Source organism: Grampus griseus (assembly GCF_964374135.1).
Source record: "Grampus griseus genome assembly, chromosome: 14".
NCBI lineage: Eukaryota > Metazoa > Chordata > Mammalia > Artiodactyla > Delphinidae > Grampus > Grampus griseus.
This window is the reverse complement of record NC_139008.1, coordinates 1,109,944-1,132,336: the sequence shown is the minus strand read 5'-3', so window position 1 is coordinate 1,132,336 and position 22,393 is coordinate 1,109,944. Positions and strand designations below refer to the sequence as shown.

At 54.5% G+C, this 22,393-nt stretch overlaps 1 protein-coding gene across 1 annotated transcript; it reads right to left on the bottom strand.

Moving 5' to 3' along the window:
- Nucleotides 1-13,864: 13,864 nt before the first annotated feature.
- ELFN1 (extracellular leucine rich repeat and fibronectin type III domain containing 1) lies at nucleotides 13,865-16,306 on the bottom strand (the record flags this gene model as incomplete). The annotated part of the gene is made up of 1 exon (XM_082671402.1): nucleotides 13,865-16,306. One exon carries the CDS (start codon nucleotides 16,304-16,306, stop codon nucleotides 13,865-13,867), a length of 2,442 nt encoding a protein of 813 aa, XP_082527528.1.
- Nucleotides 16,307-22,393: the final 6,087 nt, after the last annotated feature.

Below are 22,393 nucleotides of genomic sequence, written 5' to 3'. Positions count from 1 at the left end.
GAAACAAAGACCCAACACAGCCAAATAAATTAAATAAATAAATAAATTTATTTTAAAAAAAAAAGAAGCAAAGCTACTGGGAGACTGTCCTTCATGTTTGGAAGTTTAGTCCTGGGAGAGGACAAACCCCAAAGACTTTGGGTTTAGGGACACCAGGCACAGCTGAAGGTAAGGACATTATATTAAAAACAGATTTAAAAATACAAAACAGATTAAGCGAAGGTTCCCATAAAAAGCAGTCAGACTCCTGGCGCCCTTCTCTCACTGTCTCCCAGATGTGGGCACTCAGGAGATTAGAGGGAAATGTTTTGGAGAAACTGGCCCAAGATAAAAGATTTATGTATAGGCAGTTGGTGTCTTGCAACAAAAATGTCCTGCCAGGTTATCCTCTGTGGCCCCCAGGTTGGCAAACCCTGCCTGGGCACCACAGATCCCAATGACTTGTTGAGGCGTCGCTCTTAAACGTAAGTAGCCAAGACCCACCAGCTGCAGGAGGAATTATGTAACGGCAAAAACTAAAGCAAACAGCAAAAGGACCCATTTAAGATTAAAATCACACTTTGTATTTTCAGAAAGTTCAGAAAGGTATTTTTTCAGTGCAGCTCGTTAGGCTGTATCAACTGTTATGGGCAGCCTGTTTATTTATAGAGTCAGCATCTATGCGTCTGTGAGTGGGCTGTAAGTTTCTTGATCGGCCAATTCCATACTACTCTAGTCATTAAGGATTCTGAATATCACTGCTTTTGTATGCTAAAAAACAAAAACAAAAGCTTTCAAAGAACAAAAGTGACACACACAATAAAAAAATTATTTGTCATCCCAAGAACCAGAACAGTCACAACTTGATGAGAAAAGACAACCAACAGACACCAGCGCCAAGGTGACTCAGACGTTGGAATCACCTGATGGATGTCAAAGCAGCAATCGTAAGGATGCTTCAACAAACAGTTACGAATGTGTACCCTTGAAGCAAGTGAAAAAAAAAATCTCAGCTAAGAAATAGAAGACATAAAAAAGAATCAAGTGGAAATTATAGAACTGAAAAATACAAGAACAAAAACTCACTGGACAAGCTGAAGAGTAGTTTGGAGACAACAGAAAAAAGAATCAGTAAACTTAAAGGCATACCGTGAAATTATCCAATCTGAACAACAGAGAAAATAAGCTGGAAATAAATGAACATACTCTTAGGAATCTGTGGAACAATAACAAAAAATCTAATATTTGTGTCATCAGAGTCCCAGAAAAAGAGGAGAGAGAGTGTGGGGCAGAAAAAAAATTTTTATTAAAATATAATTGGCATTATATTAGTTTCAGGTGTACAACATGATTCAATATATATATAGCAAAGTGATCACCACACCTAGTTACAAGCTTCTTTTTTTCTTGTGATGAGAACTTTTAAGATTACTCTGTAAGCAAACTCAAATATATAATAGAGTATTATTAACTATAGTCACCATGCTGTACCTTACATCCCCAGGACTTATTTATTTTATAACTGGAAGTTTGTATTTTCTACCCTCTTCACCCGTCTCCCCGATCCCTTCCCAGCCTCCATCAGTTTGTTCTCTGTATCTGTGAGCTCATTTTTGTTTGTTGTTTGTTTGTGTTATTTTTTAGATTCCACATATAAGAGATCACGAGGTATTTGTCTTTCTCTGTCTGACTCATTTCACTTAGCGTAATGACCTCAAGATTCATCCATTTTGCTGCAAATGGCAAGACTTCCTTCTTTTTTAATGGCTGAATAATATTCCATTATGTATATAATATTCCATTAAATGTATACCGACACACATATACATGGAGTCCTCGCTTTATCCATTCATCTATCAGTGAACACTTAGGTTGCTTCCATGTCTTGACTACTGTAAATAATGCTGCAATGAACATGGTGGATATATCTTTCTGAGTTTTCATTTTATTTGGATGTGTATCCAGAAGTGGGATTGCTGGATCATACGGTAGTCTTATTTTCCGTTTTTTGAGGAACCTCCATACTGTTCTCCATAGTGGCTGCACCAATTTACATTCCCACCAGCAGTGCACGAGGGTTCCCTTTTCTCCACAGCCTCACCAAAACTTATCTCTTGTCTTTTTGATAATAGCCATTCTGACAGGTGTGAGGTGATACCTCGTGGTTTTGTTTTGCATTTCCCTGATGATTAGTAATGTGAACACCTTTTCATGTATCTGTTGGACATCTGTGTCTTATTTGGGAAAAAATATCTATTCGCATCCCCTGCCCATTTTGAAATCAGGTGTTTGTTTTTTGTTTCTTGGGGGGTTTTTTTGCTACTGAGTTGTACGAGTCCTTTATTTATTTTGGATATTACCTGCTTATCGGATATATGATTTGCACTATTTTCTCCCATTTGGTAGGTTGCCTTCTCGTTTTGTTGATGATTTCCTTAGCCGTGCAGAAGCTTTTTAGTTTGATGTAGTCATACTTGTTTATTTTTGCTTTTATTGCCTTTGCTTATGGTGTCAAATACAAAAAATCTTCATCGAGACCTATGTCAAGAAACTCAACACATTTTCTTCTAGGAATTTTATGGCTTCAGGTCTTAATACAAGTCTTTAATCCATTTTGAGTTGGCTTTTGTGTATGGTGTAAGATAGTGGTTCCGTTTCTTTTTCTTTTTCTTTTTGTATGAGGTGACCCAGTTTTTCCAGCGCCATTTATTGAGGACACTGTCCTTTCCCCATTGTATATTCTTGGCTCCTTTGTCATACATTGACCATATATGTGTGGGTTTATTTCCTGGCTCTCTATTCTGTTCTATTGATCTAGGTATCTGTTTTTATGTCAATACCATGATGTTTTGATTAATATAGCTTTGTATGTAGTTTGAAATCAGGAAACCTGATGCCTACAGCTTTGCTCTTGTTCTTCAAGATTGCTTTGGCTATTTGGGGTTCTACTATGGTTCCATAAAAATTTAGGATTTTTTGTTCTATTTCTGTGAAAAATACCATTGAAATTTTGATAGGGACTGCATTGAACCTGTAGATCACTTTGGGTAGTATGGACATTTTAACAATATTGATTCTTCCAATCTATGAGCATGGAATATTTTTCTGTTTATTTGTCTTGAATTTATTTTATCAGTGTCTTAAAGCTTTCAGTATACAGGTCTTTCACCCCCTTGGTTAAGTTTATTCCTGGGTATTCTATTCTTTTTGATGCAATTGTAAATGGAATTGGTTTCCTTTATTAGTGTACACAAACACAACAGATTTCTGTATCTTGCAACTTTATCTAATTTGTGTGTTAGATCTAAGAGTTTTTCTTGGAGTCTTTAGGGTTTTGTACATATAATATGTCATCTGCAAATAGTGACAGTTTTATTTCTTCCTTACAAATGGTGTGCCTTTTATTTCTTTTTCTTGCCTAATTGCTCTGTCTAGGACTGCTAATGCTATTTTGAATAAAAGTAGCAGGAGTGGGCATCCTTGTCTTCTTCCTGATCTCAGAGGAAATCTTTCAGCTTCTCAACATTGAGTATGACGTTAGCTGTGGGCTTGTCATATATGGCCTTTATTACGTGGGGGTCTGTTCCCTCTATACCCACTTTGTTGAGAGTTTTGATCATAAATTGATACTGAATTTTGTCAAATGTGTTTTCTGCATCTATTGAGATGATCATGTGAATTTTATTTTTTATTTTGGTAATGTGGTGTATTATGCTGATTGATTTGCAAACGCTGAACCATCCTTGCCTCCCTGGAATAAATCCCACTGTGTCGTAGTATATGATCCTTTCAATGCATTGTTGAATTCAGCTTGCTAGTATTTTGTTGAGGATTTTTGCATCTATTTCATCAGAAATATTGGCCTGTGGTTTTCTTGTGGCATTCTTGTCTGGTTTTGTTATCAGAGTAATGCTGGTCTTATAAAATGAGTTTGGAAGTGTTTCCTCCTCTTCAATTTTCTGCAAGAGTTTGAGAAGGATAGATATTAAATCTTTTTGAATGTTTGGTAAAATTCACCAATGAAGTCATCTGGTGCTGGATTTTTGTTTGTTGGGAGGTTTTTGAGTACTGATCCAATCTCTAGTAGTAATTAGTTCAGATTTTCTATTCCTTCATGATTCAGTCTTGGTAGGGTATATGTTTTTAGGAATTTATCCATTTCTTTTAGGTTGTCCAACTTGTTGGAGTATAATTGTTCATAGTAGTCTTTTATGATCCTTTGAATTTCTGTGATATCACTTTTAACATCTCTTTTTAATGTTTGATTTTATTTATTTGAGTCCTCTCTTTTTCTTGGTGAGTCTAGCTAATGGTTGGCCAATTTTGTATGTCTTTGTAAAAATCCACCTTTTAGTTTCATTGATCTTTTCTATTGTCTTTTTTGTCTCTGCTTTATTTATTTCTGCTCTGATCTTTGTTATTTCCTTACTACTACTAACTTTGGGCTTTGTTATTCTTTTCTAGCTCTTTGAGGTGTAAACTTAGGTGGTATATTTGAGATTTTTCTTGTTTCTTGATGTAAGCATTTATCACTATGACCTTCCTTCTTAGAACTGCTTTTGCTATATCCCATAAGTTTTGGTATGTTGTATTTCCATTTTCATTTGTCTCAAGGTATTTAATTTTTTTCTTTTTATTTATTCTTTGACTCATTGGTTGTCTAATGTCCACATATTTGTGATTTTTATAGTTTTCTTCTTGTAACCGATCTCTCAGTCTTATATCATTGTGGTAGGAAAATATACTCGATCTGATTTCAATTTATTGTCTTAACTTTATTAAGACTTGTTTTGTGGCTTAACATATGATCTATCCAGGAAAATGTTCCATGCATACTTGAGGAGACTGTATATTCTATTGCTTTTGGATGGAATTTTCTATATACGTGTAAGTCCGTCTGGTCTAACATGTTATTTAAGGCCAATGTTTCTTCATTGATTTTCTGGCTGGATGATCTCTCCCTGGGCGGAAGTGAATTGTTAACATTCTGTACTATTCCTGTTGTCTATTTCTCCCTTTGGATTTGTTACTATTTGCTTTATATATTTAGGTGCTCCTATACTGGGTGCATAAATATTTACAAATAAATTCTCTTGTTGAAGTGACCTCTTTATCATCATGTAATAATCTTTTTTTTGTCTCTCGTATACAACCTTGGTCTTAAAGTTCATTTTGCCTCACTATCCCAGATTTCTTTTGGTTTCCATTTGCATAGAATATCGTTTTCCACCCCTTCACTTTCAGTCGGTGTGTATGCTTACATCTGAAGTGAGCATCTTGTAGGCAGCATACAGGTGTGTCTTATTTTTCTATCCATTCAGCCACTCTGTTTTTTGACTGGTCTATTTACATTTAAAGTAATTATTGATAGGTATATACTTATGTCATTTTTGTTCATTGTTTTCTGGCCGCTTCCTAGTTACTCTGTTCCTTTCTTCTTCTCTTGCTCTCTTGTGTATCTACCATAGGTTTTCGCTTGTTGTTACCATGGGGCTTACATAAAACAACTTATGTTTATAACGGCCTATTTTAAGTTGATAACAACGTAAGTTTGAATGCATTCTAAAGCTCTGCATTTTTACTTCCCCTCACCACCATGCTTTATACTTTTGATGTCACAATTTACATCCTTTAGTCTTGTGTATCCTTTAACAAATTATTGTGGTTATAGTTGTTTTTACTTCTTTTGTATTTTAGCCTTCATACTAGCTTTAGAAGTGATTAACCCCCTGCATATACGACATTAGCTTATTCTGAATTTTACTGTATGTTTACCTTTACCAGTGAGATTTGCACTTCCGTATGTTTCCTGTTACTAATTACTGCCCTTTCGTTTCTGCTTAAAGACATCCTTTTAACATTTCTCTTAAGACTGGTCTAGTGGTGGTGATCTTTTTTAGCTTTTTTCTTTATCTCTTCTTCAATTTTGAATGACAACTTTTCCAGGTAGAGTATTCTTAGTTGGAGAGTTTTTCCTCTCAGTACTTTGAATATATCATGCCACGCCCGTCTGGCCTGCAAAGTTTCTGTCAGGAAATCCGCTTATGGGCTTATGGCTACTGACAGCGTAACAAGTTGTTTTTCTCTTGCTGTTTTTAAGATTCTCTTTGTCTTTAACTTTTGACATTTTAATTATAACGTGTCTTGCTGTGGGTCTCTTTGGGCTCATCTTATTTGGAACTTTTCGGGATTCCTGGGTCTGGATGTCTGTTTCCTTCCCCGGGTTAGGAAATTTATAGCCATTATTTCTTTGAATAAGTTCTCTGCCTCTTTCTCTCCCTTCTCCTTCTGGGACCCCAACAGTTGAATGTGGGTCTGCTTGGCGTTGTCCCGTTAGTCCCTTAAGCTATCTTTACTCCTCTGTATTCTTTTTTTCTTTTTGCCACTGTGGTTGGGTGAGTTTCACTGCTCTGTCTTCAAGTTCACTGATCCTTTCTTCTGCTTCATCTAGTCCTCTGTTGCACTCCTGGACTGTATTCTTCAGTTCTGTGACTCCTGTTTGGTACTTCCTTAAATTTCCTGTCTCTCTGCTGAAGTTCTCACTTTGCTCATCCATTCTTCCCCTGAGTTTGATGAGCATCCTTATGACCGTTATTTTGAACTCTTTTGAGGTAAATCACTTATCTCTGTTTCATTAAGGTCTTTTTCTGAGGTTTTATCTCGTTCTCTCATCTGGAACATATTTTTCTGTTTCTTCATTTTACTTGACTCTTTGAGTTGATTCCCATGCATTAGCTACAGACTGGGAGAAAATGTTTGCCAACCACGTATCTGACAAAGGTCTTGTATCTAGAAAATGTAAAGAGCTCTCAAAACTCAACAGTAAAAACAAAACATTCAGAACATAGGTAAAGATGAGGACATATCAAAGAAGAGACACGGATGGCGAGTCAGCACACGAAAAAGATGCTCAACAACATTAGACACGAGGGAAATGTAAATTAAAACCACAGTGAGGTATCAGTACACACCATTACAACAACCAAAGTAAAAACTAGCAATGACACCAAATGTTACTGAGGGTGTGGAGAAATTACATCTCGCATCCATTGCTGGAGGGAATGTGAAAAGGTGCTGTCGCTCTGAGAAAACAGTTGAGCGGTTCCCTACAATCCTTAACATGTGCTTCTCATACATACAGCCCAGCAATTGTGCTCCTCATACAGCCCAGCAATTGTGCTCCTTATACAGCCCAGCAATTGTGCTCCTGTGCATTTATCCCAGAGAAATGAGAACCTACGTTCACATCAAAACCTGTATGAGGATTTTCACAGTAGCTTTATTTGTAACAGCCCCAAACCAGAAGCAGCCTAGATGTCCCTCAACAAGTGAGTGGCACACAAACTCTGGCACGTCGTCTCTACGATGGAATACGCCCAGCAATGCAAAGAAACAAACAACTGACACAGTAACAACTTGGTCGGATCTCAAGGAAATTATTCTGAGTGAAAAAAGCCAGTATCAAACGGTTACATAGTATATGATTTCATTTATACAATATTCTCAAAAGGACAGGGCTGGAGAACAGTTAGTGGTGCCAGGGGACAGGGATGGTGTTGGGCGTGGGGTGACTTACAGGGCAGTGCAAGGGTGGTCTTTGTCGTGGCGGGTCAGCTCTGTATCTCGGTTGTGGTGGTGGTTACCCAAATCTATACGCACGGGGTAAATCTGCAAAGACCTCACACGTACATAAATGAGTGCGTGTGAAAGCTGGTGGAAACCCAGTAAGATCTGTAGTGTAGTTAACACACTTGGACCAACAGACGAAACAGCTTCCTGGCTTTGATGCTGTGCTACAGGTGTGTGAGATGTCACCACTGGAAGAGGGTGGGTGACTCTATGCACTGGTTTGTTTTGTTTTTTGACTTCCTGTGACTCTATAATTATTTCAGATTAAACAAAACCCAAAAAATCTCCCAGAAGGTGGAACCAAAAGGCAATGCGGTGGATTGAGAAAAGATGCCAAGGATGCAGTGGTCAAAGGAGGAAACCCCTCAAGGTCCCCCGTGACCCCCAGCACCTGCATCAGTTCCATATGCTGCCCTCTCTCCCTCTCAGTGTACGGACTGTCCATGGTGCTAGCCAAGACCATCCCTTCCATTCAGCAGTAAACCTCACCCATTTTTTAAATATACTTAAAAAAAAATTTTTATTGAAGTAGAGTTGATTTGCATTGTTGTGTTAATTTCTTCTGTACAGCAAAGTGAGTCAGTTATACATATATATATTCCTTTTCGTATTCTTTTCCATTGTAGTTCATCCCAGGATACTGAATATAGTTCCCTGTGCTCTACAGTAGGACCTTGTTTATTCATTCTATATCTAATAGTTTGCATCTGCTCATCCCAAACTCCCAGTCCCTCCCTCCCCCACCTCCCTTCCCCCTTGGCAACCACAAATCGGTTCTCTGTGTCTGTGAGCCTGTTTCTGTTCTGTAGATAAGTTTGTTTGTGTCATATTTTAGATTCCACATATAAGTGAAATCATATGATATTTGTCTTTCTGTTTCTGACTTACTTGCTTAGTATGATAATCTCTAGGTCCATCCATGTTGCTGCCAAAGGCAGTATTTCGTTCTTTTTAATAGCTGAGGAATATTCCATTGTCTATATGTCCCTCATCTTCTTTATCCATTCATTCATCTGTCGATGGACATCTAGGTTGTTTCCGTGTCTTGGCTATTGTGAATAGGGCTGCAGTGAACACAGGGGTGCATGTGTCTTTTTGAATTAGAGTTTTGTCTGGATACATGCCCAAGAGTGGGATTGCAGGATCATACGGTAGCTCTATTTTTAGTTTTCTGAGGAACCTCCATACTGTTCTCCATAGTGGCGGCAGATTTACCTTCTCGCCCACAGTGCAGGAGGGGGTTCCCTGTTCTCCACCCCATCCTCACCGTGTGTTATTTATGGACTTTTTAACAATGGCCATTCTGACCCGTGAACCTCACCCCTTCTTATTCGGACATGTTCTGGTCACTTCCTGTCTCCAGCGCATCATCAGTGCTTTTTCCCTGCTGGATCCTACAGACAAACTGTCGTGTCTCCCACCTCTTGGCACCGTACCCGCCGCCCCTGCGTCGCACAGCGGCTCCACAGTAAGATCCGCTGTTACAGGAAGGAGAGATGCTTCTCTGCACACCTGGTTATTGCATGTAAGTGTCCAGCCTGCTGCACTTATATAGAGAGAGGGCTGGAAGTACAGATACCGTGATTATCTCGGGGTGGTGAGATCGAGTGACCTCTCTTTTCTTCTTTATGTTTAGCTGTTTTCTAAAGTTTATGTTGTAAAAGTGTTGCTTTTGAGATAAGGGAAAGTTACTATTCTATAAAACTCCATCCGTGCCCCCACGACCCACCGCCCAGCTCTAATTCCTTTACGCTTGCAAGGCGGGCACCCGAGCCTGACTCAACCGACCCCCTGGGCCTGCAGCCCCGCCACGGCCCCAGCTCTGACCGCCAGGGGCGCCTACCTGCCCCTCGGGCGGGGGCTAGAGTGGTCCCTGCGGGTTCCTCAGGAAGGAAGCCCCTGGCCTGCTCCCCCCTCACCCAACGTGCCCACTCCTACTTGCCCGTCAAGACCTTGAGCACTGGCCTCCCCCAGGAGCTTCCTGCTCCACAGGGATGTCCCAGCCCTGCCTCTGCTCCCCGGCGCTTGGTCAGTGTGTGGTGGATCATCAGGTCAGTGGCTGCGTCTTCCAGCAGCCCTCAGGCCAGGCCTCCCCCACTGGCCCCTCCATGCCTTTCCTGCCCCCTTTTCACCCCCTCTCTCCCTCTGTTCTGACGTGTATGGAGTTCAGCACTGGCCTCTCTGCATCCTGGTTTTCTGGCCGTTCAGCCCGGGGGGAGCCCCGCAGGAGACGGCAGGGGGGACAGGGGTTGGGCCCGCGTCCCCAGCTCCCTCTGTGGGGTCGCCTCGGGCTGGCGGCCCCCCACTGGAGGCCCCTCCTCGGGGCCCTGGCGGGCTCGCTGCACAGCTGCTCCTCCCAGCATCTCCCCTCGTCCCAGGGGGCCGAGATGCACTACCAGCTGGGCTGCTGCTGACCCCCGGGGTCCCCTACACCCTCTCTCTGGAAATGGTCCTTTTAGGCAAACCCCCTGAATAACTCTGTTTGGAGCACCACCTCTTCCCTGTCGGGACTGTGACTCTCGGACGGGGGGAGAGGTTTGTTGATGTCTCCAGGATGTCTGGTACACAGCAGGTGCTCTGTAACTGTGTGTTGAATGAATGCATGAATGAAACCTCAGGACCACATCTTGGGTTTTCTGCTGTTTGTGCTCTGTGGTCCCCTCTAGAGGGAGGACACGTGAGGCTCGGCCACGCTTTTGGCCTCTGTTCTCAGGTGGTCCTGATTCTTCTCCCCACCCTGTGTCCCCGCCCTTTGCCCCTGTGGAGGGAGTGGCCTGTCTGCGCCTTGACTTTGAGCTCAGCCATGTGACTCACTCTGACCATGGGGGGCTTGCTCTCTTGGCCATCACCTGGGCCGGTGTGTGGAGGACGAGGGCCCCAGTCCTCCCAGCACCCCCCAGATACATGGATGGGCGACCAAGATCAGCAGAACTGCCCTAGTCACGTGAGCAATAACGTGTGTATGGTGGTTGTTACACGGCACCGTCGGACCGACAGAGGTGACAGATACAACCCCACGTGCCATTCGGGGACCCAGTGCAGTACAGGGGGGGCAGGTGCAGCATCCCCACTGAGCTGCAGAGAGGTCAGCGGCCTTCTGGGGTCGCGCGGTCACAGGTGGCAGAGCCTGCTTTGTGCCCATGCTTTCGGCTTCCACATCTCACAGACCTACAAGAGCTGCCCGTGGGGAAGCCGGGCCCTGGTCCCAGCCCAGGGCGTGACTCGCTCTGGCAGACCTTCATTCTGGGCTCTGAGCTCACTTCTGAGCCCACAAGGCTGCTGACCTCTCTCCACTTTGTAGTGTCCACCCACCATCCTCACCGTGGCTTCCTTTTTCCAGACCAAACACCCCTTCTAGGAAGCCTTCCAGGCTCTTCCCAGGCAGGGGTTCCCATCCTTCTCCGGGCCTCCTGGGCCCTGCGCCTCCCAGAGCTGCGTCACCTGCCTCTGCTTCCAGTGCCCTTCTGGCCTGTGAACCTCTCCAGAGTCGGGGCAGCGTCGACCCCTCCCTGGGCTTCAGTAGGGCTTGGCACAGAGCCCCGCACGCAGTAGGGGATCAGAAGCGTGTACGTCCTGTGTGTCTACTGTTGCCCACTCCACTGTGACCACCTTCGAGCAAGGGCACGGCGACATACAGGTCTGTGCCCTGGGACTGGCCCAGCATCCAGCAGTGAGAGCCACGTCTGTCCAACCCGGGGTGTCCCTGGGACCCCTGCTCGGGGCAGGGCCCTCGGTAGTGACGTGTCCTCCCCGATGCCTGGCCAGCTGGCGCCTCCGGCCTGTGGCCGTCGTTCTCTGGTTCCCTATAGCCAGTGCTATCTCCTCAGTGACAGGGAACAGCAGCTGAGGCCTGACCCCACTTTTGTCCCACGGCCAGGACTGTCACCACTTACTGCGTGACCTTGGGCGAGGCAGGCCCCTCTCTGGGCCTCCACCCAGCCTCCAGCCCCGGGGTCTGCCTCCTCTGCCTGCCCGCGCTGCCCTGGGCACGGCCTCGTGGTCTCCAGCCCCCTCACATGTAACGGTGCCCCTGCACATGGCCGGAACCGGGGGAGCCTGGGGCCTGTCGGGTCGGGGGGCAGCGTCCTCAGAAGTGGCCCACTCCGGAGGGGCTCAGTCGAGGGGGGCCGTGCAGGGGCCCCACATGCAGGACCTTGACGGGGTCACCTGGGTGCAGAGGCCAGGACGGCGGCCAGCCCGCAAGAGACAGACCCGCCGTGTCCCGGCCCCGGCTCCTGCACAGGCTCTAAGGTGCCTAAAGTGAGATCGCCATGGAGGGGAGGGGGGAGCAGTCTGTCAGCGGGGGTGTGCAAGGAGGGCTGCTGACCCGCCGCTTCCAGCCCTGCCCCCCACGCCTGAACCCCGCTTCCATCCTCTGCTCCGGGTCTGGCTGCTCTCCGGCTCCCCATTGCTTCCGAGCTCAGTCCCAGCTCCCACTCGTGCCTGACCAGGTCCTTGTCAGAGACAGACTGGGCGTGGGTTTGCCCTGGACTGGGGTGGGGGGGTAGGAAGGAGAGGAGAGCCCCTACCCCTGCGAGGTAGAGAGCTCGGATGAAGATCTGACGCGTCCAGCGGGAGGGTCAGTGGCGGGTCACCTGTTCCCTGCAGGGCCCGCCTTGGAGAAGGTGCTTCTGCAGGACGCAGGACTGGGATGGGTGCAGGTCCTCCACTGTGCTGACAGGTGGCCTCAAGGCCCAGAAATGGCTTCTCACCCTAAAAGCCTTGCTCTGGCTCCTGAGGGAGGGCACCTGTGGCAGCACTGCTCTGGACGGAGCCACTGAGGGGGACCCTCCGTGAGCTCGGGGTCGCGGTCCGGGCTCCTCGGGAGATTCTGAACAACCTGGCGCTGTTCATACCTGCGCTCAAACCCCTTCCTCCGAGTTCGGGGCCCCACCAGGGTGGCAGGGGGATGGGCGCGAGGCCCGTGAGGGCCTGCGGCGTCGGGCTCTGAGGGAACTTTCCCCGTAGGGGGGGCTCCAGCCACGGGAGGGGCCCCTCCAACCCGCTCGAGCTCGCCCCGCTCACATGCAAACCCCACCATCCGTACACACCCGTCAGCTTCCCGGGTGTGTGCGCAGACGCCAGTCACACGCACCGTCGGACACACTCACTCACCCCCCGGTGCCCACCTCCCTCCCCTGCCCTTCCACACCGAAGCTGGAGTTCCCCACCCAGGGCTGGCTGCGTCACTCCCAGGGCCTGTGACCCCAGCGCCACCCCTAAACCAGACATCTAAAACCCCAAATCCTTCCCTAAATCCCACAGTAGAAACCCACTACAAACAAGCATTGGGATTTTTTGCCTTTGCAGAATTTTTTTTTTAGTGGACGGACATAGTCTTTTTTTTTTTTCTTTCTCGTTTTACAGCAAACATTGCAAATATAGAAATATTTTTCTATACAACAGGACGACAGGAGCACACACAGCCCCCGGCCACCCCCGAGCCGTCCCCAGGCACAGCCCCCCTCCTCGAGTCCCGCAGGGCTCCGGGACCTTCCTGGAGGCCACTCGGCCGCCTGCCTTCGCTCTGCCCCTCTTTGGTGGCCTCCGGAGGTGGCAATGAAGAGACGGACTAAACAGTCCACAAAAAACCACGGACGGAGATCATGCGAGGAGCCAGGTGGCCACGCTGGCCACGCCCCCCAGGTCTAGTGTTTTATCTTTTTAAGAGAACTTTACTTTTAATATATTTTTTTAAAAAAGAAAATAACGAGAGAAGAGAGGGAAAGAAAGAAAGCAGAGAAGAATCAAAAGAGAGAATAGATAATGAAAAAAAACCCCCCACCCCCCATCCCTAAGACACAGTTTTTCGAAGTCCCTTGTGTGTGTGTCTGTGTGTGGGGTGTGTGCGTGGGGTGTGTCTGTGTGGTGTGTGTGCGTGTGGTGTGTCTGTGTGGTGGTGGTGGTGTGTGTGGGTGTGTGTTTGTTTGGGGGGGGTGTGTGTGGTGTGTCTGTATGGTGGTGTGTGTGTGTGTGTGTGTACGGGCCCGCTCACACCGGTGAGAATGACTCAGGGCAGGTACACGTGCTCGGCCACGGTTCACCTCCCGTTCATACTGTCAGTCAGCGCCCCCTCCCCACTTCCTCTGCAAAGCCCAGGGCTTTAACAGCTGCTAGCGTGTGTGTGTGGGTGTGTCCCGTGGGTCTCTGGGTTACAAACAGCTGCAGTGGCTCTTGTGTCCTTTTTGGTCCAGTGGGCATCACGAGTTTCGGGGAGGGCGCGGGCACCGGGCGCCTGGCGGGGGGGGGGGGGGGCTCAGGACTTGTGCTGTGCGGACACGCCCTTCCAGTAGTCCAGGATGTCGTGCAGGTCCTCATCTTGGGCGAACTGGACCTTCTTGCGCAGGGCGTGGCCGGCCGCCACGAACTCCCCGTTGTCCTTGTGCCGCCGGCGGCTCAGTCTGAAGCGCTCCCAGATGCTCTGGGAGGCCCTGCAGGTGTATTCGGGGCTGGAGGAGTAGCTCAGGTTATGGTACTGCGGGGACAGCTGCGAGTAGGCCAGGTCGCGGGGCCGCGGCCGGGTCAGCGGCTCCAGGATGGACGCCTTGCGGCCGCCGGGGCCCTCGTGGGGCAGGGGCGTCTCGGCGGGGTGGGAGCCGGGGTACGAGTGCCGGTGCTCACCGTACTGGCGGCTCTTCTCAGCCTCGGCCCGCAGCACGGCGGCCGCGGGGGTCACAGTGAGGATGGCGTCGGCCGCGGGCGAGCTCTTCTCGATGTACTTGGCCTCGGCGGCCGCGGCCTTGTGCGCCCCGGCGGCCTCGGCGCGGTAGGGCCGCGGGCTGCGCGCGGAGCCGCTGGACGAGGTGCTGGCGCGCGGGGCCCCGGGGGCGGCCTCCGCGCTGTGATGCCGCTGCAGGCTGTGGCTGAAGGCGTCCTTGTAGGCGGGCGCCAGGAAGCCGTGCTTGCCGGCCAGCGGCTCGGGCAGCAGCACCAGCTGCGGCTCGGCCGCGGCCCCCGCCTTGCCGCCCTGGAAGGAGGTGGACTCGGACTTGAGGGCGTCGATGCAGTTGTTGATGATCTGGTTGACCTTGTCCACCTCCTTGGCGATGGTGGAGATCTCGGCCACCGAGCTGCGGCTGTCGGGGCCCGGCCCCCCGTCCCTGCGCTCCGCCTGCCCCCCTGAACGCACCTCCAGGTAGCTGCCCTTGCTGGCCTTGGGCGTCTCGCCGCCCTCCGCCAGCTTGTACTGCTCCAGCTCGCCGGCGGCCGCCGGCAGGTACGGCACGCAGGTCACGGCCTCGGGGCCCAGCAGCGGGCCCTGGGACAGCGGGGCCAGGCCGGGCGCCTCCATCTCGGGCCCGTACTTGAGCTCGATGACCGTCTTCTGGAGGCTGCCGGCCGCGGCCGCCGCGGCGGCCTTCTGCTGCTGCTCCTCCCGGCGCCGCCGCCGCCGCAGGCAGTAGTAGACGGCGCCGAGCACCAGCACCATGCCGAAGAGGCAGCCCAGGACGGTCATGATGTAGCGCGTGGCCGTGGAGGAGCCGGGCACGGGGCCCGGCGGGCTGGGCGGCTTGGGCAGGCAGATGGTGAGGCAGGTGTGGTTGTGATGCAGCCCCGAGCTGGTGGAGACCACGCAGTAGGTGTAGTTGGTGAGCGCGTAGAGGTTGGTCAGGCGGATCTCCTCCTGGGCCCGGGTCAGCCTGGACACGGTGGACGACCTGCTGTTGTTGAAGTGCTCCAGCGTGTACATGCGGTTGAACGGGCTGGGCAGCTGGACCGTGATGGTGGCCGAGTTCTGCGTCAGCTGCGTGACCTTCATGAGCGGGCGGGCCTCGGCCTGCGGGGCCAGCGTGGGCAGGGCCACCAGCGGCGTGGTGCCGTCGCCGGAGAAGCACTCATCCTCGGCGCAGGGGCCCTCGCTGGGCTCCGCGGGCGGCGCGGGGGGCGGCGGCGGCGAGCGGCCGGGCGCCGGGCGGGTCTCGGCCGCGTAGGAGGCGTCGGTGCACACGGACTGCAGCTTGCTGAGGACGCTGCGCTGGCCGTGGCGGCCCTGGCCCAGGAGGGAGTAGCCCGCGTAGAGCGGCGGCGACTCGCACTGCACGCGGTCGTAGGTCTGCGTGGCGTTGGTGAAGGCCGCCAGCCAGCGCAGGAAGCCCAGCAGCTCGCAGGAGCAGTAGAAGGGGTTGCTGTAGAGCTCGCACACGGACAGCTTGGCCAGGCCCGCGAAGGTGGCGCTGTGCAGCCGCTGGATGCGGTTCATGGACAGGTCGACGTTGACGATGTTGGGGCACTCCCAGAAGGCGCCGGGCGCCACCACCTCGATGAGGTTGGCCTGCAGGTACAGGTACTCCAGCTTGCTCAGGCCGCGCAGCACGCCCTCCGTCAGGTTGCGCAGCCGGTTGTAGCCCAGCTGCAGCACCTGCAGGTTGAGCTGGCCCGCGAAGGCGCCGTCCTCGATGTAGCCGATCTCGTTCTTGGTGAGGTTGAGATACGTGAGGTTGCCGAACCGGCTCAGCGCGGCGTGCTGCACGCTGCGGATGCGGTTCTCGTTCAGCCGCAGGTCCACGACGGTGCTGTTTATCTGCTGCGGGATGGCCTCGTAGGGCGGCTGGTTCTGGCTGCAGATGGCCAGCCACACGAAGCCCTTGTCGCCCTCGATCAGCCAGCAGTCGCCGCGCACCAGCCCGCCCGCGAGCAGCAGGGCGGCCGCCGCCACGCACGCCCAGGCCCACGGCGCAGCCTGCCGGCACCCGGCCATCGGGACCAGCCCCGCGGGAGCGCCCGCTCGGCCTGCCCGGGGGCACGGGGTGGCGGGAGGGGAGGGCGCCCGCGCTCTCAGGGGCGCACCGGGCCGAGCCGCATGGCCGGGCGGCCCGAGTGCTGGGGGCGGGGGGAGCGCCTCCCTCACGGCCAGCCGCCTCTCGCCATCCGCCGGCGTCCTGCCGGAACCGGGGCCTCCTTCCCCATGGGCCCGGGCGTCCTCCAGCTCCAGCCGGTCCTGCTGCAAGACAAGAGGGGAGAGGGCGGTCAAGTGCGGCCCTGGGCCCAGCCCCGCCGAGCTGCCCCGGGCAGTGAGGGAGGAAACGCAAGGGGGCTCAGTGCCGGACCGCAGGCTGACCTCTGTGCCCTGAAGCGGGAAGCATGGGCTGAGCCCGAGCCCCACTTCCGCCCCCTCACCAGTGACCCCATGTGTCAGATGAGCAAACCGAGGCCCGGGGACAAGGCTAAGGTGCTTGGCTGACCGGCGATGGTGGGGGAGGGGCCGTGTGACAGATGCTCTGCGCTGCCCTCTGAAGGCCTGGGGTGGCACTGCGGCCACCCAGGAGGGCACTCAGCCCCTCCCAAGGGTCCTCGGCTGGCTGCGCAGGAGCCTTCCAGACCCCTCTCAAGCGAGGAGCCAGGACGGCGAGGTCCTGGGTCCGCGTTCTCGGGCAGTGTGACCCGGGTACCTCGTGCCCCTTCCGGGCCTCCGCTTCCCCGAATGAGCCGGCTGGACGCTGTCTGTAGCTTTCCATCTGGCTCCGATGAGCACACCTGGGCAGCCCTGACCCCTCCCATCTCTGATCTCTGCCCCCACCAGACCCCGCGCGTCTCCAGGGCAGGCCTCCCCACCCCCGTGCCGGCACGCGTGCCGAGGCTGCGACGGTCACGGTACAGGGCAGCCGTCCGGGATGAAGCCGGTGCCTGTGGGGCTCACGCGCCGCGGGCTCCCGCTGCGCCTGGACGCGCCCCCCCTCCCCCGGCCAGTGCGGGACTCACCCTCTGCCCCTCGTATTTCTCCCGCAGGACAGACAAGGGCGTGTGTCTGCCGGTTACTCTTTGGAGTTGCAGCGGCCTCTGTGACTGCCCTGTGGCCTGGCGGGCAGCCAGCTGAGTGTATTTCACTGATATTGACGTTTGCCACTAGCCTGCACTGAGGTGGTTTAAATTAGGAGAAAAAAATAATGATGTGAAATGGATTTCCCCCCCTTTGGAAACTTCACGAAGAACAGCTTTGATCTGGCTCCTGGGGCAGAGTCTTTCCAAGTTAGTTAAAGGGAGGGGAGAGCTCAGAAGGGGCTGGGAGAGTTCCTGTGGGGCCACAGCAGAGCCCAACCGGGGCTCGGCCCAGAGTCGCTGTGTGACACCCAGCAAAGCACAGGGCCTCTCTGGGCCCAAAGGGAAATGGCTGGAGGAGGGAGCAGCCTGCGGTTTGCCTGGGTCTCCCTCGCCTCAGGAGGAAGCCTTGCAGGGGATGCTGGTGTCCCTGCGTGGTCCATCTTGTGACGTGAGATCTACAATCCCAAGGGGCGTACTTGGAGTTCATCGCCATCACACCTCCCAGCGTCTGTTGGCCTGTGCAGGCCCTTTCCTCCCCACCGGTCCCCTGCCCCATCCGTCCAGGTGCTGGGGCTTAGGTCCCCCGGGCGCCCCAGAGGCCAAGAGCGGGCGGCCGGGCAGGCTGCAAGTGCGTCCAGGCGGTGTTTGGAGGTGGGGATGGCTGGCGGGGCAAGGCGCCAATCAGAGTCTGGCTCCGGCCTCCGGATGGACACGGACGGAGCAGTGAGCCCGTCAGGGCAGCGCGGCGCCTGGGCAAGGCTGATCATAATCGCCTTTAATCTCTTGCTCAAAATAACTCAAAGTCAAGTTAAGGAGGATCACAGGGCCTAAAGAACCCTTACCACAGGCAGGCGTGGTTGGCGAAGACGGGCCCCAGGGCTGGCCCAGCCTCTCGCTGCCCCACGCCCAGGGCACCTGGGCACCAGGTGGCTGGAGAGCCACGTGCACGTGTGCTCGCACGCACAGGGCGGAGGTATGTTCCACACTTGCTGGGACCTACGTCAGCCCGTGTGCGTGGACCCGTGTGCCTTCAGATGGACGCGGCTCCGCCCGAGCGCTCGAGGGTGTGCGGGCCCCTGCGGTCCAGCCAGGCCTGCTGCGCCCCCTCCCCACGGCCCGCCCTGCCGGCACTGCGGCCCTCCTCCCGGCGTGACAGTCTAGGAACTGCGCTCAGGGCTGGCACCTGTGAGCGGCAGGTGCCTCTGGAGCCCAGCCTTGCCTCTCCCCACGCCCCATCCGGGGGCCTCCTCCATCGGGCCGGCCCTCACGATGAAGGACGGAGGAGGGCAGGGACGGGTCCCGGAGCCCCTGTTGGGCCGGCCGGCCCGCCCTCAACTCTGTGCATCAGACCTGGCCCTGGAGCCCGGGCCGGGCGGGAGCCAGGCCTGCGGGGACACAGCCCTCCCTACCCGCCCGGCCACAGGCAGGAGCATCGGCTAGGAGTGTGGGTGCCACCCTGGTGGCTGTTCCCCAGCCAGCGTAGCCTCCGCCCCTCACCTCAGCCTGGCAGGGACCCCAGAGTTCTGTTGCACACCTCACACAGGGGAAACTGAGGCCCAGAGGGCCTCCCCGAAGGTCACACAGTGAGCCAGCCCGTCCTCCTGTGGAGGAGGCCCCTCAGGCCACCATGTGCTGCGTCAGCAGGAACGCCCCGGTGGGGGGCCAGGATACCGCCCCCGGTGTCTGAGAGCCCCGTGAGGACTGGGGTCCTCGGGAAGCGGCTGCCCAGGGAACTGGCCGAGTCACTGAGAAAGGTTCTGAACAGACCACGGGGCCCGCTCCTCCTCTCGTGCTCAGGCACGCATCACGCTCCCGCCCCGTCCATCCCTGGTTCGCTCCCACACCCCTGCCCCCCCCACCGCGCACAGCAAGCCTCTGGCCGCACAGCTGTTTCCAGGACGGCTGCAGAGCGCGTGCGCTGGGGGCAGGGCGCAGAGACCTGTTCCCCAACCTGCCAGCACCCCAGACTCACGGTTCCAGTACAGGTGGAGCCGCAGGGCCCTGGTCCCTCATCCTGCCCTCGCTGGTCCCCGGGCCCCATACTTCAGAGAGATGCAGGGGTGGAGGCCGCCTTCAGGGGGCCCTAGGTACAGCCGACGTGTGCTCCCCCGCTCCTGCATCGTCCCCCCGGCTCCCGTCCCCACCCGCGGACTCCGCGATAGTACAGATGGTCTATGTGTGTGCTGTCCAACAGGGCGGCTACTGGGCACAAGCAGTGGGGCAAGTGGTATTGAACACACAGGTCTAGAACCTTCCATAAAGACAGCAGCTTGACCTGAGCACCCTCCGGCCACGCCCCTCTCCCTTCCCCCCCCCCACGATGCCGCGGTTCCACCCCCACCCCCGCCCCTCCAGGGCAGCATGCATCCCCCACAGCCCGAGCCGCCTCCCATCGAGGTCACTAGTGCTCCAGAGGGAGCACTAGTGACCTCTGTCCTGCCCGCTCCACTCCTCTTTGTCCCTTTTGCAGCCTCTGGGCGGCCCCTGGCCCAGGTAACCGGCCACCCCTTCCTGGAGCACTTCCTGCTCTGGGTCCCTGAGCCGCCACGCTCTCCCGCCCTGGGCTCCTCCGCTAGCTGCTGACCCCTCTGCCGGCCCCCTCCCTCGCCCTGACCTCTCACTGTGCCTGTGGCCAGGCTCTGCCCTCCCTTCCCCGCGGTGCTGTCACCCCTCCCTTGGCTTCAGTGCTCTCTCCACGCGCCTGCCCCACCCCGCCCGCCCGCCCACCTCGCCAACCTTGACGCCCTGGACCCCAGGCTCACAGACGCAGCCGCTTCCCCCTCGAAGTGCGCAAGCCTCCTCCACCACGTTCCCCAAACCACAAGCCGGCGGGTCGTCCTCGAGTCCCCTCTCCCCCCACCCCAAACCCAGTCCCGCAGCAACAGTGTCCGCTCCACCTCCAAACCGGGACCTTCGCCTCCCGCCACGCAGGCTGTGGCCACCCCGGGCCAAGTTGTCCCCATCCCTCGTGGGACAAAGGCCATCGCTCCAACCTTGTGGCACCCACGATCCACTCCCCCGCACAGCCAGAGGGACCTGGAGAGCCCTCACGGGATCCCACTGTCCCGCCCACAGCCCTGATGACAGCCATCCTTTCCTCCCACATGGGGAGCAAAACCCAGGGTCCTGCCCCACCCGCCGCCGCTGCCCGTTCTCAACCCACCTCCCTGCCCCCACCCCCTTCCCTCCAGCCACCGGGCCGCAGCACCCCTGTTCCCGCCTGGAGAGCTCTTCCTCCGGCTGTCCGATCAGAAGAGGCCCCTTCCTCTCCCCCGAATCCCAGAGCCGGTGGCCTCCCCATCTGAACTCGTGCTCCCGGCCCCGTCACCCAGTTCCCAGCTCTGCCCAGCACTCATCTCCCCGATGTTTCCCTTGTTTATTTTATTATTCACTTCTGGAGTAAAGATCCTCTCCCCGCTGGGATGTAAACCCCAGAGCAGGAGCCGTGTCCTGTTCTCTGCTGTGATATCCCAGGCCCGGACCAGCGCCTGGCACATGGGAGCAGCTCAGCAGGGAACGTCTGCTCCAAAAACAGGGTAGAAGTGCGTCCTTCCCGAGGGCCGCTGCTTTCTCACAAATCACCTTCCTTTGCATTTTGTCGGGCCAGCGGGAGCTGTCACTACCCTCTGGAGGGCCTCGGGCTGCCTGGGTTGCCCCTGGTCTGCAAATCCCAACGCGCCCGATAGGACCAGCAATGTGTGTCCGACGTCCTCCCTCTGCCAGCACCCCCCTGAACGCATGCCCAGGGGCTCTGTGCCCCCTGCGCCCCTCACCCAGGTGGACGGAGCCCCGAGCACAGTCACTTTCAGAGCCATCACATCCTCACCCTCACGGCAGTCCCACAAGGTGAGGGGACAGGGACACCCACCCTGCCCTCCGGGCCCAGGTGAGAAGCCTGAGGCCCCGCGAGTGAAGGGACCTGCGAGGTCCCAAGACCAGTCAGGTGGGAAGCCCACCGGGGCCACTCGGCCGCTGTCTCAACAGCCACCTCTGTCACCGAGGACGTACGACGGGGTCAGCATGTGTGAGGCTGGCACCGAGATCGTTCTGTCGCATCAACTCCAGAGCCCGGGTCGCCGATAATGAAATGAAGAAATATGGTGGTTCCAGGCTTTTAAACTCCTTACGACCAGATTTGCATAATCACCACGGCCATGTGGGAAAGGAGCACATCCGTCTAAAAAGACTGTTCCTCTCCCCGATCGCCAAGCCCAGACAAGAGGCCGGGGTGCTCTGAGGATTTTGCTGATGGACGGGACTTTCCACCTCCACACGGGCGCTCAGGCCGAGGGCCAGGGGCTCGGGGGAGGCAAGGAGATTGGTGGAAAGTTATAGATGGATAACTTTTTGCCGTTCCAACGTTTTGCCAACACATTGTGTTCACTGCTAACGTTTGTCTGACCCTATAGCCTGGCTCTACTGCAGAGCCCACGGGTCATGACGGGCACCTCAGGCAGGCCAGGCCACGAGGCAGGCGGATGACCCCACCCAGCCAGACCAAGTGTGGGAGCGGCTGCCCACCTGAAAGAGGCACAGAACCATCTCGGGCTTCAGGTTCCTGGGCCAGGACGAGAATGCTGGCTCAGCCGTGCTCTGGCTCTGTGGCCTTGGGCCAGTCACTCACCCTCTTTGAGCCCGTTTCCTCCCCTGTCAAATGGTAGGTCCCCCAAGGGTTACAGTGAGGCTGCCATGGCCAGATTATGGAGGCCTCCAGTGCGTTGCCCGGTCCAGGGGTGCTCTGTAGACCCTTGTATCCTGCTGCAGCTGTGCCCCTGGCCTCGTGGATGGAGGAGGCGTTCTAGGCAGTTGGGCGGGGGGGGGGGGCAGCAGGCCGCTGGACGCTCTCTGTGGGTTTTACTTCAGCAAGCCGCCCACTCTGGGGGGTATACGGGGGCCCCATGGGGGCCGTCCTGGGCTCAGCACCCACCTAGAACCTGCCCCACTGCCCACTCCCTCCCTGTGTGTCCAAGGAGGCTGGCACGGGCTCGCATGGCAGGTGGTCCAGCAGTGCTGACTGAGCGGGGCT